This window comes from Anguilla rostrata, chromosome 2, assembly GCF_018555375.3.
Source record: "Anguilla rostrata isolate EN2019 chromosome 2, ASM1855537v3, whole genome shotgun sequence".
Classification (NCBI taxonomy): Eukaryota; Metazoa; Chordata; class Actinopteri; order Anguilliformes; family Anguillidae; genus Anguilla; species Anguilla rostrata.
Window position 1 is genome coordinate 53,243,087 of NC_057934.1, and position 15,389 is coordinate 53,258,475.

General features: G+C 39.8%; 1 protein-coding gene across 1 annotated transcript in view; it reads right to left on the reverse strand.

Annotated features, from left to right (window-relative positions):
- The window catches only part of rab40b (RAB40B, member RAS oncogene family), a 35,187-nt gene extending 22,031 nt beyond the window's left edge, over nt 1-13,156 (reverse strand). Inside the window, exon 1 of the mRNA XM_064323074.1 lies at nt 12,166-13,156. Within this exon, the coding sequence (XP_064179144.1) occupies nt 12,166-12,307 (142 nt within the window). The 5' untranslated portion in view covers nt 12,308-13,156. The remainder of the gene's footprint in view (nt 1-12,165) is intronic.
- Nucleotides 13,157-15,389: the final 2,233 nt, after the last annotated feature.

Below are 15,389 nucleotides of genomic sequence, written 5' to 3' on the forward strand. Positions count from 1 at the left end.
CGCTGAACTCCAGGGCCAGCCTTGCATCATATATGCCGGGACAGACAGGGACAGGGAGAGAGCACCTTACAGTTTTATTTAACATAGTGCTTCCTGCCTTGCAGGGCACTGATACGCTTAGGTCAAGCTGTGTTGTACCTCTGGTAGCGTAAGTCAGAATATAGTTTGACCGAGATGCAGATCAAAACCTATGAGATGTAGGGGGAGTGGGGGTGGGACAACATCCTCAGAGAACACAGTGAAACATGGCTCAGATCACATTTTGTGAATCGCGTGGCCGTACGGAAGAAGGCATTTCATTTCGCGCCGTGTCTTCCAGCCTTCGTAGCCCCGCCAATGACGGATCGTAGGCTCTGCCACGTGCGCTTGTCTTTTATTTATCAGCGTGCCCCTGCAGAGCCGTGGCAGTGCACTGGGGAGCCGTGCTGTGCTTCTCACTGCCATCTGATCCATGAAATGAACCGAAAAAATAAACACTGTAAAAACATAAGCCTGGTCATTCAATGGAATAGGCAAAGCAAACAGAAAATCTGCTCCAGCAAACACTCAATTCTCACAAACACTGAATAAGTCACGGGACATGGTCTAACAATAAAGAGAAGGCCTTCGTCTGGAAAAGAGCCATACTTGGGTTATCCTAGGGTTTATCACAAGATCATGGCCATTTGAGATAGCCATCATTGACCAGTTGGGAACAATAACAAATCAAAGTTTAATTTTGAAGGTTTGAAATCACTGAGATTATTCTGTATTTTCATGGGTGATAGAGAGAATATTTTGTGTTTTGATGAGTTTGTTTCAAATCCATCCTTCAACCAACTGAGCACAGATTTCAGAGTGTTATGGTCAATTCACTAACCATAAGAATTGCCTTTCTGTATTAAAAATGCACAAAATCGTTACTGTACTGTGACTCAATATAAACAGGTGAAAGATGTCAACAGTGCCCTGGCTGCCTGCACACTGAGACATAGCCTAATGTATGCAGTCTGATTTGAGTTTGAGTTTCCCTCCATACACTGCCTCCTTTGGCTGATGAGCCCAATGTCTCAGCACATCGATCTAAAACACAAAAACTCCAACACTGCCTATTAAAATGTGTATTTCCCCAAAGGCTAAAGTAAACTTATCTTTAGCTATCAGTGCACTGTGAAAAACAGAGAGGCACCAGGCTAACGCAGGCAAGTGCGGACAAATCATGAGTTACCACCCAGAACAGACATGAGATAATTGAAGTGGCTTTTCCCTGTTTGTATAGTGCTAAAATCCCTGCATCAAAGGACAAATGCAAACACGGGGCCACAGTTCCCACTGGACTGCCATAAAAAGACAATCTTTTTTTTTGTTTTAAAGTCCAACGGCTCTGTAGAACGGTAACTGCTTCAGTTCTTGCAGGGTTGAGCAGGCAGGTTTTGTGAACCATCGAGTGTCATTTACAGCAGATGTAAATTTCCATCTTCACAGTACAATTTGTTGCTCCATTTGCAGTCTTTCCTGTATAACACAGAGGGTTTGAATCTATGATAGAGAAGCATGAAACTGGGTTGTATACTTTCGCAAGCACATTTCAGGAGTAATTTTCAAAGCTTATTTGTGTCTGAAAAACCAAAGCAATGTAAATGGCAGACAGCGAGAGTCCATGCCAGATACTACATTATCCGCAGCAGCCCCTGCCAAGAGGCCATGTTGTGTTGATATGGGTTTCCAGCAGGAACAGGACCCTGCTGCCAGGAACTGGCTGTGCAAGGTTTTATTAGTGCTCAGGGGATGTCAGGACAAAGATCCCAGTCACAACCTGCCAATCAGAAGTGACTTCATATCACATTGCCCAATATCACCTCTTAGCTAATACTGGAACCAGCGATGTGATTTTATATGTATCTTGTGGTTACTAAAGCCATAAATAGAGTTGATAAAAGAATAATCTGTGTCAATACCTAATGAAGCCTCAGTGATATGTCTCCCACTTTGTACCAGGTTCTGAATAAACAACAAATAATTAACAAATATGGTCAAATATAAACAAAAAGACTCACTTCAAATTAAAATTAAAATAAGGAGCTTAAGACCCTCTTTCTTTGTTTGTTGACACAGAACTTCTTTTAAATGCAACACTGAGGTTAAATGGAATCTAACTTGGCTTATCATCCTCAGGCCATTTCAAAACTGCACCAATCAATTCCCACCTAAGACTCTGCTGTCCCCCCATGCCAGCACAGGATCAGAATTTACAGATGAGTAATTCACACTTCTTCCACCTGCATTGTACAAGGGAAAGTTCTCAACAACCTTTATCACCAGTAACTTTTCACAAGGATTCTGCCAGGCCACTGGAGGACTAAGGCATTCAGGAGAGATGGCTTCAGAAACCCTGAAGATATATATATATGTATTTAAAAAAAAAAATATATATATATATATATATATATATTTTTTTTTTTTTTAAGGAACATGTGGGGTAATTCTAATTATTTTTCTCACAATCCAATTAAAAACCTGTGTTATCAGATATGCAAATGAATCTCCAAAACTTACAAGGATTTAAATGCAGTGGGCTGCAGGATCACAACTGTCTTCCATAATGTTAATTAACTTTAGTGGTTACATTTATGACATCCTCTACAACTAAATGTGCCGTTTTCGAGGTAAACTGGACATTTGTAGCTTTTAATGAGATGATCCTGCCAGTGAACCGTGTGGCAGGAATGAATTATTTACAGCACAGGAGTAAATATAGAAAGGGGCCCAGGCGTCCCTCTCTATATTAAACAGCATACAACATTTATTTCCGTGCCAATTTTATTTTAACAAGGCCTAAAGTAAGCTGACAGCTCATCATGGACAGACAGCCCTCCTGCAATTTCCACCAGGCCCAGTCCCTCTCCTCACGCACGAGCCATCTGTTTAAGAGAGGCAGCAAACTGCGCTGCATACATGTGTGCCTCCTTCAGCCGAGGCACTTGCCCTCAGGAGGGGAAAATCCACAGGACTCGTCTCACTCATAGTTAGAATGAGGAATATGCTTCAGATGAACAATCACATCATCCCTGCACATTACGTCACCGCTGTTTTTGTCCCTGGTTTTTGCCTGGAATTTCAAGGAATTCCATTGTGCTCTGTGCTAGCCTTAAGCAGGCGCACATTGCATATGCTCAGCTGTTGCCTTAGAAACAGACTTGAGCCCTCCTTTAGGTGTCATTATTTATTGATCGACACGTGCGTGTAGCAAGTACCCCTAGTGAATGAATCTCCTTCTATTCTGCTAAAGTGGATGCTTTTTTCATGATACAGCAATTCATTATCTGAACCCCCTTCCCATGTATCCTTAAAAACATACCATTTCTGGAAATGTTTCTTTAAACTTTTACAATACAGGCTACAGGACAAAAGTTATCCCTGGCCCTATTTTTATACAGTCTATGAGATGGACTCAGGTACTGAGGGCGGAAATTCTACCATGGAAGGTGTGAATGTCTATGAATTTTCCAACTACCACAGAATGTTAAGGGTGATACTTGTCTGTCATGTGCACTTGTGCAGGCTGCACGATATTTTAGAAGAACAAAATGTCACGTTTTATCTAATCTACTTCCAAAGAGAGGCAGCCGTATATATAGTATAGCTTAAATCTCATGGTTTAAAAACTACAGTGTGCAGAGTTGATAAAAAGTGGTCAAGGAATCAAAAGAATAAGACCATCCAACTCTGTATTCTTTCTAGCAACCAATTTTCCAGTTAAAGAAGAAACATCGTGTGCTTCCATGTGTTCTGAGTTAAAAGGCAGTTGGAAGATTGTGTTTGGAAAAAAAGTATGGCACCAATGAGTCTAATAACTGTGGTTTATGGGCAGATTCCCGTAGAAAGGAGAGCTTTCTGCATTTCAATGCCTGAGGTCACTTCTGGTGTGAACTCAGCAGCTTGGCAGAATTCATTCACTCTGCAGGCATGCTTCCAGGCTCGGGGAAACTGGCCACATGAAGGCTTCAGCCCGACCCACAGAAGTTTCTGTGCTGTCAACCCAGAAACCTTCCGCTAGAGAGCAGGAATAGGCACCGGGCTTGGGAGAATCCTCATATGGCTGAGGGGAAACAGCTCAGCCCAAGTGGTTTGAGGGAAATCGTCATACTGCTCATACTGAGCACCTCCTGGTAGGAAAGAAGCCATGTTTACACACCAATATGCCCATGCAGCACTGATTTAAGTCTTACGTTCGCAGCTAACATATAGCCTAGACATACACAAATATACACGCAAACAAAATAGTTTCTAAACCAAACTCAACATTTATATTATTTATATTATATAATTGTGAAGGCAATTTAATAAGTAATTTTAATAAGTCTGGCATGAAAATATGTCACAACAGTGGTAGTCTAGTAGAGGAGGTGTGCAGAAAATATATAGAAACACTCAAGAAATACTTAGAGAGTAAAGTGAGAATGATTACCATTTTAATTAGTCAAATGTGTCAATGCATTGATCTGACAATGAGGGAAAGTGATGCTTCTGGAAAAACTGTGAAATGGATGAGGGAGAAATGAGTCAGGATCAAGATCCAAAGTCCTGGAGCTCCACACAGATGGGTCCACGGACTTGAACACAATGGTTCGATCAACAGAAAATGGCTCTGCATTTGTTGGTCACATTTTCTCCCATTCTTAAATTTTGTGAGGACATAATTTGTCAACTAATTATGCATTTCTCTGAGTTAGGCCTAATCAGAATAGGAGAAAGATTCTTTTCTTTGTTCCCATTCTTTGTAACACAAATCCAGAGCCGCATGTGTGCATGGTCAAGACGGCGAAAAGACAAAAACACACTAGGCCAAAAACAAATGTGAAATAGTAGATCTGTTGGATTCAAATGAACAATTATTTGTCTATTGCTTCAATACATGCTAAAGGCCTGGCATCAGCAAAAAGAAATGACATAGATTGTTTCTTCAAAATTTCCATGTTTATCCATTCGGTCCAAACAGACACAGCGCCTCCAGATTCCCAGAAAGGAACACAAACACACTTCTAAAAAAAGACAACACAAATATCCAGTGATTAACTGGACAGTGATAGCTTAAATCTAGCAGCAGATGTCCCCAAAACTAAAGTTTGCATAATGCCAATAAAATCCCCCAGATACTCATAAGCTCCATATATCCAGGGGGTGAATTACTTTCCACTTCTGTCACCTCTACCAAACAACACCAGCAATGAGAGAGGGAGTAACAGGGGCATATCCATTTTTAGAGCTTTACTTGAGCTATGATTCTGCATGATACATTTAACCAGATATGAATTAAACGCCAAAAACATACTATAGAGTTGAGTTATATAAGTAACTTTTTTTGTAAGTGTAAAAAAGTTGCTAGGAAACACCTAATTTATGAAAACACGAACTCGTCCTTCCAGAAATCACAATGATCCTCATACCCACTTCCCATAAAAATAATTTTATGGCTCACATTGCCCTGGCACAGAGGCCTGAATGAGTTATTACTCTGAGAGCAGTGGTCGGAAATGGCAGTGAATTGAGCACAATTCAAACACACTGCCCAGAGACTTGAGCAAGCTCGCAAAGGTCACCATAATAAATCAAAAGCAGACAAGGAGTACACGAAAAAGGCACAGGAAGTCAAATTAGGCTTATTTACTTGAAATATTTTGTTATTATTATACCACAGTGTTTGTTATTATTAATAATTCTGCTCCAGGACCTGCTTTCTAGGAGACCAATATGAAAGATTCTGCCACCATGCCTGAATCACATGCATAAAAAATAATAAGAACCAGCACTTTCAGTTCTCACTGCTTCCAGGTAAGAAGCAAATTAAAGTCTGTGACACACAGCATCCACTGCCAACTGCTCTGCCAATGTGTGAAGGTGCAAAGGTAAATGAGGTCTTCCCTCCCTCTTGGTAACCTGCTTCCTGATTCAGCACACTGACACTTGCCACTACTTATAAATAACCCACAGCTTTGCAGGAGAACAAGTGAACAAATACGCCTAGCAGGCTAGGTCTAAATAGGGGCCTGCCACCTTCTGACCTCTGTCCAACAGGCCTGCTAGTTAAAAACAACAGCACAGATGCAGGACCCCAAAGATATTTTCAACTATGTCAACCTGATTATATCCATACAAGACAGACCTGGTTTCTGTAGAGCTTTTGTGCCAGGCCAATAACCCTAGGAGTTCTTCATAATGAATAATCACAATAATGTTTGTCTTGAAACATGAAAGGACATGAGTGCAACATAAAATCTTTAAGTGACTGTTTCTGTGACAGAATACTGTTCATTATTGTGGTTTTGGTACCGAAGCAATCTTTCATAAATAATGATTAAGTCCATTCCCTCTCATACGTGGACATGGAGTAATCAAAGAAAATAAAATACACTGCACGTAATACACATATGTCTATGTGTATACATATGTACTTTGTGTCAGTATAGCATAAATCCAAATCGACTGCTCTACAATCCAAGACAGGAAATAATAATCTGCTATAAACCTATAAACTGAATCTCAGCATTTCCAAACAGAGCCTGAGCATGACTTAAGTCCCCTGAGATGCACTGTAAAAACAAAGAGGGAACATGCTGGACATTCTGGGCTTTGCAATGTTTGAGATACGACAGAACAAATACCATTGATTTCAACAGTAGAGAATAGTAGAGCAGCTCATTTATTGACAGAGCACCTATATGTCTTCCACTGACTTTATGACGTATACAACTGTATCTTTTACTGAAAAATCAGATGTGTGTGTAGACAGTATCATAAATTACACTCATCAGAACTGTTTTACATAATCTACAGTCTAACATCTACACAAGCAGACATCTCTCCTGGTTTCTTTAGCAACTGTTGCTATGTATTCCTCAGTTTGGGCAGACAGACAAGCTATGACTGTCCTGGTATTTAAAGTGACATCCATCCACATAAAAAAGGTTTTACTCTTCAAGTTTCCTCTGTGGGGACCATCTATTATAGCAGTAGGTAGGAGCATTGTGGACCGCATACTCTAGAATGTTCTTTGTAAGCCTGGCACCCCAGGCGAGATGGAAGAGGCATGAAGGTGCAGCATTTCTGAGGTAATGTCACAGGAATTACAATGCAGCTGCAGAAGGGCTTCGCTACGCTGACAAAAACCTTGCACAATGGTAGCAGGCTGCCAACATTATCACATAAAATAAACATTCTTAACACAAGACGCAAACCCCACGTCAAGCCGAACTGTAATCATGTTAAATGTACTCAAACTAATGATAATCCAACTCAAGCCAATAGCGTGTGCTACTTTCATGACCAGAACTTGGTTTTGCAATTCTGGCTCATAAAACATAGCCCCGAGTATAGCGAGAGGCTCTTTTCTACAATCCATCTGTCTTACATCGCTGGCAGATTTAGTCCCTCAGAAGCACTCAATTTCATATAGCTAGCTGATTTCATTTTCCACAGCAACCTGAGCCAAAGTAGCAGGAGACAAAAGCCAACATCATATTTCTTTTCTTTCCATTGGATTGTCTTGGAGCACAATGGACTGCTGAAAATCTAACCTGGGAATGGCATTATGTTCAGTGTAATAATTCAGATAATTCCCCATGCTTTCAAGAGAGAACAGACACAATTACCATACCTGTTACTGCCCTTCAAATGGCAGCCCCGTTACTGTTCTGTATGTTCTTTTAGAGTTTTCCTATATCTTGATCCTTATAAGATAAATACATATCAGTATATACTTCATATGCTCACTTTTTTCAAAGCAAAGTTACAAATAAAAAGTTATATTGCCTCTACAATAGTAAAACACAAAATACCTCAAATGATAAATGAGACAGGAAGTTCCACTAGTGATAAACTTTCAGCGATTTATCTGGGATTAAGAAGCACTTTTTGGGGGTAGTACACAGTGTCCTCAGAATAAAACATACAGAGGCTAAACTGAGACCCAAGCAAAATAACTGGTACAAAAAACTTTTTGATTTCTTTCTATCAGTGTGATGAAATTCAAGCCATCGTTTTGACTAATAGATACTGAACAATCCAACACAAGTGCATTGAGCCACTTGAAGCTGTAGGTGTTGTCTTTCCGAGACTGCTGCCTCTGCCCTGCATTACTTGCTTGTCTGAGATTTTTCTCACGATAGAGCCGACAAGTTTGAACGTGTCACACGAATCCAGAACTGCAGGTCTCACTTATCTTACACACTGCAGATGAGCCAATTAGCATGCAGATAAAATAACTGAAAGATATTACACCATCCCTCTGATTTCAAGTACAGCAGAACTTCATCGTACCTTAAATGACACCGTACACTTTATTTCTCCTTTTGGGTAAGATTACATCTGCACGTCATTGCAGTACTGTTAATGTATTAGATGACCGTTACATACAACAATGGGCTCCTGTGCGGCTGGTCAGTACGCACTGTTTGCACTGTGAGCACAGACAGGGCACTACAGTTACAGGCTTGAGCCTCAGCTAAGTCATTAGCTATCGATAAGAGGGCGTTCAAAGGGGTGGGACACCGCTATGCATCCTTCCAGTGTGCGGGTAGGTCCAAATCAGTAGTCCTGGGGTAACCGCTGCATTATTTCCTCCCAGTGGTACACCAGGTGTCCATAGGTTTCCAGCTGTCAGTGGGAGATGTACTGTACCCTCTGTACCCTGTTGGTGCAAGCTCTGCTTTTGCTCTATGTAGCCTGTAAAATAGTAAAATAGCCACACAGGCACACTGGTGAGTAATGTTACATCACTTCTCGGCTTTGAATGTTCCTTAAGCAACTGTGGGTGGCAAAGCAGTGACTAAAGAGGCACAATTGGACGGGAGGGGAAAGTCAGGAAAGTTGTCAGAAAAACATGTACGAGAGCCTGTAGGCAGGGTATTCATGCTCTCAGGTGCATGATACTGTCTCTGTACTATTTCTTACCATCCTTTAGGCATGTTATTTAGAACATATTTGTACTTCCTGGCACCAATGTTGTGATTTGTGCAACAATGTATATCAGTAAGACTGCAAAGCTAAAAATAAAAATTATTTTTTTAAACTGTAGTTTGCTTACACTTCACAGCACTGATCTTCAGCAGTTTCATTTAAAAGATATTGTGAAGCTGACTTTATTCTCTGTGGGAAGCCGACTCCCTCATTCCCAGTGCTCATACGCTTCAAAGAGAATGGTTCCTATAGCTCCTTCACCCAATCATCGCTTTGCATGGGAAACGGTTCGTTTGTCCCACATAAAGATTCCCCTCCACACACAACACTCACTAAACAGATCACCCTTCCACTGCACCTTCAAACCCACCTAAAACCCTGACAAAACCTGCCGAAACCCTGACAATGGGCCTGGTACCTTGGAGAAATGTAGATATAAAACTGTGTAGCTGTAACAGTGTTCCCATTTAAATTCTACTAGGGCAGTATTACAGCATTGTTATCACAGTTAATGTTTTAAAAAATATGTATATTGAAACATGGAAGACGCATATGAGCAGATGTTAACTTATGAATAACAAATACTTAAACTTTCTTACTTTATTATATTACAATAGTATTTGTCTAGAAAGCTACTGGGTCTCTATAGCTTTGCATGCAAGTTTACTTGGTAAAATGATACATTACAAATAAATAATAAACAAGCTTTTGATGACTGTGATTAGACAAATGTTTGAGCATGTTATTTTCAGTTAATTTACTGCATCAGAGGCGCCACAAATTCATGGTCTCTCTGGCAAATCCACGCTGTGTCCTCGTATTGGCACATCAAATCAGTCATAATTTTAGCATCAGGCCAGAAACAGTGAGTTTGTTTGAAGCTAGCCTATTATTCACCAAACCAAAACACCTAATATTAGCCTAATATTACCATGTATCTCTTGTGTAAAAACGTACAATATTCAATCTAAATATTAAACTACAACCAAAATGTCCATAATTTTCTTGGAAATAGAGTACAGCATTATACCACAGTAATTGCTTTACCTGTGAGTCAGTGCAAACAAACTGACATATGGCATTTGGTTCATGGTTGCGGATTGTATTTCATGAAACAGTCTCGCCATGATCTGTGATGACTGTCTCAATTTGAATTTGCCACATTTCATGAATGACATCACAATCTCATCCAAACCCCACAAAAAGGAGGAGCTGGAAAACATACATTTAGATTCAGGACTGCAGGTATTTCCTCAAATTCGGGCAACAAAGGGTACTCTTCAGCAATTCATGTAAATAACAGCTCAGCAAATAAAGTCAGATTCTACTGTGGAATTGCAATGAGCATGTTTTTCAATTGGACCCATTGAAACAGTAAAATCCTTTGTCTGCAGCACCCTGACAGGCTATGTGACACCAATTAGAATGGCTAACTATTCAGAGTTCAGACATTGATTTCAAACTGCAGTGCGCTATCACTGCCTGAAGATGAACCGTTTCACACATCTGTCATCCAAAACCTTCACTTTTGAAAGTGCATTGTGCATATGTCCTGTTAGATTAGTTCTGCAGTATAACTTTTCTCATTCTCATAGGCAAAACAACTTCTAAACAAACAAACGGGTTTTATTGAAATAACATCCCCCAGGGAGTAGGGAGGTGAAACAGAGTGACAGTGGACTGCAAAAAGAGTACACACCAGCAGAGCAATAGCTCACAATGGGGGAAGAACAACATTCACAAGTTCAGGACACCCACACTGACAATGAAAGCTAGGCATCAACACAACATATGAACCTCCACGACACCACGGCAACAGTCATCAAACTGAGGCTTCTTCGTTCTCTCTGTGGAGTCATACCACGTAAAATTCTCATAATATATTCTTAGTTTGTCATGGCAGTTGGTGGACTTGTTTCACCTGTCAGTAAATGTATTTCCACTGCCTGGGCCAAATGTCAGTTTTCAATCTTGCATGTAAGTTTCTGTGGCTAAGTGATGATGTTGGCTTTTGTTCTTGGTGTGCACAGCACAAAAATATACAAGCAAAATACTGTACAAAATGTGAGCTCAGTTCACACCTCAAAACAAACCCTAACTCACAAACATTACATCAGTCATATCTTGGTAACATGCGACTCCATAATAAAACACAAAATGGGGATATTTATTTATTTACTCTTAATCTCTGCATTACAGTTCTCCTCTCAGATGAATTAGAAGTGAATTAGAAGCCTTGATTATTTTAGACTCTGTAATTATTCTATGGTTAGTTTGGCATTGATACAGAGTTGGTTCTGGAACAATAACAGAACTTCAGATCAACTTCATACAGGAGTGTGTATGGTTATTTTCTGATCCTTCACATCTACATATAGACCTATAGGATTAATCCATAAATAAAATTGCCCTGACATTAAAGAAAAACGTTTCATGCAAGACTGGCATAACGTCAATAAGACAACTATACCAAGATTTGCACTCTCACATCAATCTGAATAGGCCATGCCAGTCTTAAAATCGTGTTGATTTCACATAGAAATTAGATGCAAACATACACAATAAATATATGACACCACTTTCGATTTGAAATGGCAAATCCTTCATTCTGAATGATTAACAAATTTTTGCCATTTTGATGCAATATATGGTATCAATCAAGCCAATATTGTAACCTATTCTCCTGTATGCCCCCATGAAGAAGCCTACCCCCAATGTTAAGTACCAGGAACAGTGGCCAAAGATACATGCCTGACTCTCACCCAAATACCCCCCTTCTCTCTAACAGACACACACACACACACACACACACACACACACACACACACACACCGTTCTAAATATAATGGGCTAAATTTACACAAAGACTTGTATCACCTCACATGGAAGTTAGTTTTATTTTAAGGACACGGGTGCATGAAATCTTGAATACAGAGACATCACATTTCTAACACGTGGACCTAACTGTCAATTTGTGCTGAGGCATCGATAATAAGAAAGAGTCCAAAGACTTTTTCCCACGGTTACGTCACACTTACAAGTGGGTCGATGTCCCATTAGCCACAGATTTTTCGAACGAGATAGGCACGTTTATCAGCTAGGGCTGCTAATAATTCAGCTGAAAACTGTAAATAACATAAACTATACTTTAATATATAAGTTGGAAGAAAAATTATTAAATATGATTGCAACTCATATATTTTTTTAACAAATAAGATTTAAGTCACTCACCCATGTTGTATCCGTATGGTGATTCACTGGCTCCATCCTGAAGACTTGCCAAGATCTCCCCCTTCCCAACATCACTGTCCCCAACCAGCAGAAACTTAAGCAGAAAATCGTAAGCCTTTGCGGGGCTACTTCTGTGGGTCATCCTCACGACATATCACTCATATGTCCCATAATGGAACATCCGCAACTCGTTGGATCACTTTTCAGCGCGTTTAACTTTGCCTATGGACTTGGTGAAATAAGTTATCTATGTGTCACTGAACAAGTTTTAACATGTGCAAAGTCGCCGTTCCAGAAACATTGTGTCCAAAATCACTGTCTAATGATAGTAGCCTATGACGTGGTTACCGACAATTTTCTCCTTAAATTATTTAATTCGGCAAAACGTGGTTTTCGTAACAGTAACATTTGATGAAGCACTCCCACCTGTACATATTGAGGAGTAAACAAGTCTGCGCAGTAAAGGTCTTTTCAGCAACGTATATGTTTGAAAGACAGATCCGTGTTTAAATGCAGATAACACGTCATTTAGAAATAACGGTAAACACTGCTCGATTTTACACTAACAAATGGCATTTTCTTGAATATTTTCGAATGCTAAAAGAACATGTAGCCTAACGTGTAAGTTTGCATTATGTCATAGGCTGCACTGCCAATAAGAGCATTCCACTGTAAATGGACACAACGGTCTACAATATCCCACTTCGTGTCTGAATGCCCAAAATTCCACGTATAGTTTCTTTGGAAAGTTTCATTTGCAGGTTTAACCCTGTCGCGTCTCTTTATAACTGCGAATTAAAATACCTGACAGTTCCGTCTCAAAACCTTTCCGACAACCACGCTGTTCGCTTTCACTGTCCTCATGCGTTTTCACTGTTTCTTTCACAAGATACAGCCTTCTTCAGACGGCAACTAAAGTCCTGCCCATCTGTTCCATGGTTGGTTCCTCAACTGAGTTGCTAGGGCAGCTCTCTTCGTTCAGTAGTTATTGAATACGCCTGTCAAAATCTACAAAAGCCAGTTTGATACAAGTGAGGGTGTGGCTAAAGGCGACGCGTGCTGGTGCTCCCACAGAAGGTTACTCGAGATCAGTTTAAGAATTTTGTTGAAAATTGTCAAGATAATGAGTAGGATTTGGTTAGCTGATCCTCGATCAGCACATGGGGGCACACGCAGCAAGACGCGGTGAAGGGGGCGGAGTTTGGTTTGTTGTTGTTTATCAAGGCACGATTGTTGACATAGGCTAGTTAAGCGGTCAGTATGTAGCAAGTGATATTCTTTTGTTTTAGAGAAGACTTGCGCTGTTTGGTAGCTACTATTATGAAACGACGGATAAGCCGTTCGCAAAGGCACGTTTTCTTACGCTAAACCTATAATTGATTTTGATAGCAGGCCTAAGTCCAACATTTCACTGAATGCTGAGCAAGCACGTCAAAATGTAACATTTTCAGGTTAAAATAATGATAACACACATGGATTCGTAATGACAATATTTAGAAAAAACCGAAGATGCTGATATGCCAAGACAACACGTATAGTTTTGTGTTGCAAGCCAATTTGCGTCAGCGAAAAGCTCTGGTCAGCAGGATACAGCGAGGAGCGTAGCCTATATTTTCTACATTGCATAGGCTATATTGATCGTTCTTTATGTTACACATCTGCTTGAGATGAAAACCAGTGGTTTCACAATGTTGTCAAACAATTGAACTGTAGTGGACACCCAACCCGACCGTCCTATTGGAGATTTTTTATCGCCACATGCACTGATCTCCCTTCATCGCATTCAGATACCAGTATATCCACAAAACATTACAATCGGTGAATATGCACAGAAGTAGGACCTCTTCAGCCTCCAAGGTCATATAGTAAACCTATTGTTAATTGCTAAAGGCAATAAATCATAGCCTACACCTCATCCATATAAGCCGATCCATATTCTAGGAATACAGGTGAATCAACTGAACATAGATATTTTAAAAAAATCATTTTTAAGGGTACATATTTATTTCAACCATTGGGCAAGTCCCTGTTTTCAGTTTCACCTATCAACATTTTCAAATTATTAATTTTTTAATGAGTGCTAAACATTGTGCTATTGACTAATGTTGCATTTGTCTGCATAGATCATCCTTTTTAGCGAGAGCAACATATGAGCCAATCCACATGTGGGAAGATCAGTGAAGTCATGTTGAATCTGAGCCAGGATTATGTAAAATAAAAAAATTCCTAAAAGTTCAGAAAGAACTGTGCACAGTGCCTCCTGTGACCTAATGCTTGTGACCAAGTATGCAGCCTTGGCCTGACTCGAGTACAGTTCCAGAGTAAAACAAAATCAAAATTAAATTATTAAAACATTAAAACATGCCCCAGTGTGAATTACACATGCATATGCTCAGGCCCTATCTCGGTTTTCACATGTATGACATCAAGAAACCTTGTACGTGTCAGTTACTGTCTCTGCTTAGAGCAGTGGTTTGTCAACTTGGTCCTAAGGAGCAACTTTGGTTTTTGTCAAATCCAATCTCTTTATCAATTAAATCGATGTGTTTAGATTACACTGTAATTATTTACTAACATTTATTTTAACAAAATGCAGGCTTGACTTGTTCCATGTGCACTGTCATTTTATTTTTTTCTGTCACTGAACTTTCATTTTCCACAAATGTTTTAGCTTCAGTAACCAAGTGTTGCATATTTTCAGCAGTTAGGACCCCACTGATTTCTCTTGCCAGTCTAGATGAATAAAATAAAAAGTTACGTATTTGTAGATGAAGCATTCGTCACATAATGTACTACAGAAAGTGAAAGTATTAGTTGATCTCACTTATAATTGCAGGGATGTAAATGAGACATTTATTCTTCATGGCATGCAAAGCCATTTCTGACATAATATGGCCATACGACAGTTGATCATTCTTCAACAGACACTGAAAGACTCTAATAAAAATAATGCTGAGTTTGTTATAATCCAGATGCAATTATAATCAGAACAAAAACCAGCAGGCACAGTGGGTCCCCAGGACTGTGTTCATGAACCACCGGCTTACAGTGTGACAATACACATCTTACTGTCACTCAAATATCTGTGCGGCCAAGAAGCATACATGTGCATTGCCCAGACAGGTCAAGAGTCCATGACCAAAGTCTGTGGCGTTGGAGGTGTCTTAATGTAACATAACGATTCGAATTTTTTTTTTTTTTTTAGCAAAATCCTTCAGTTGATC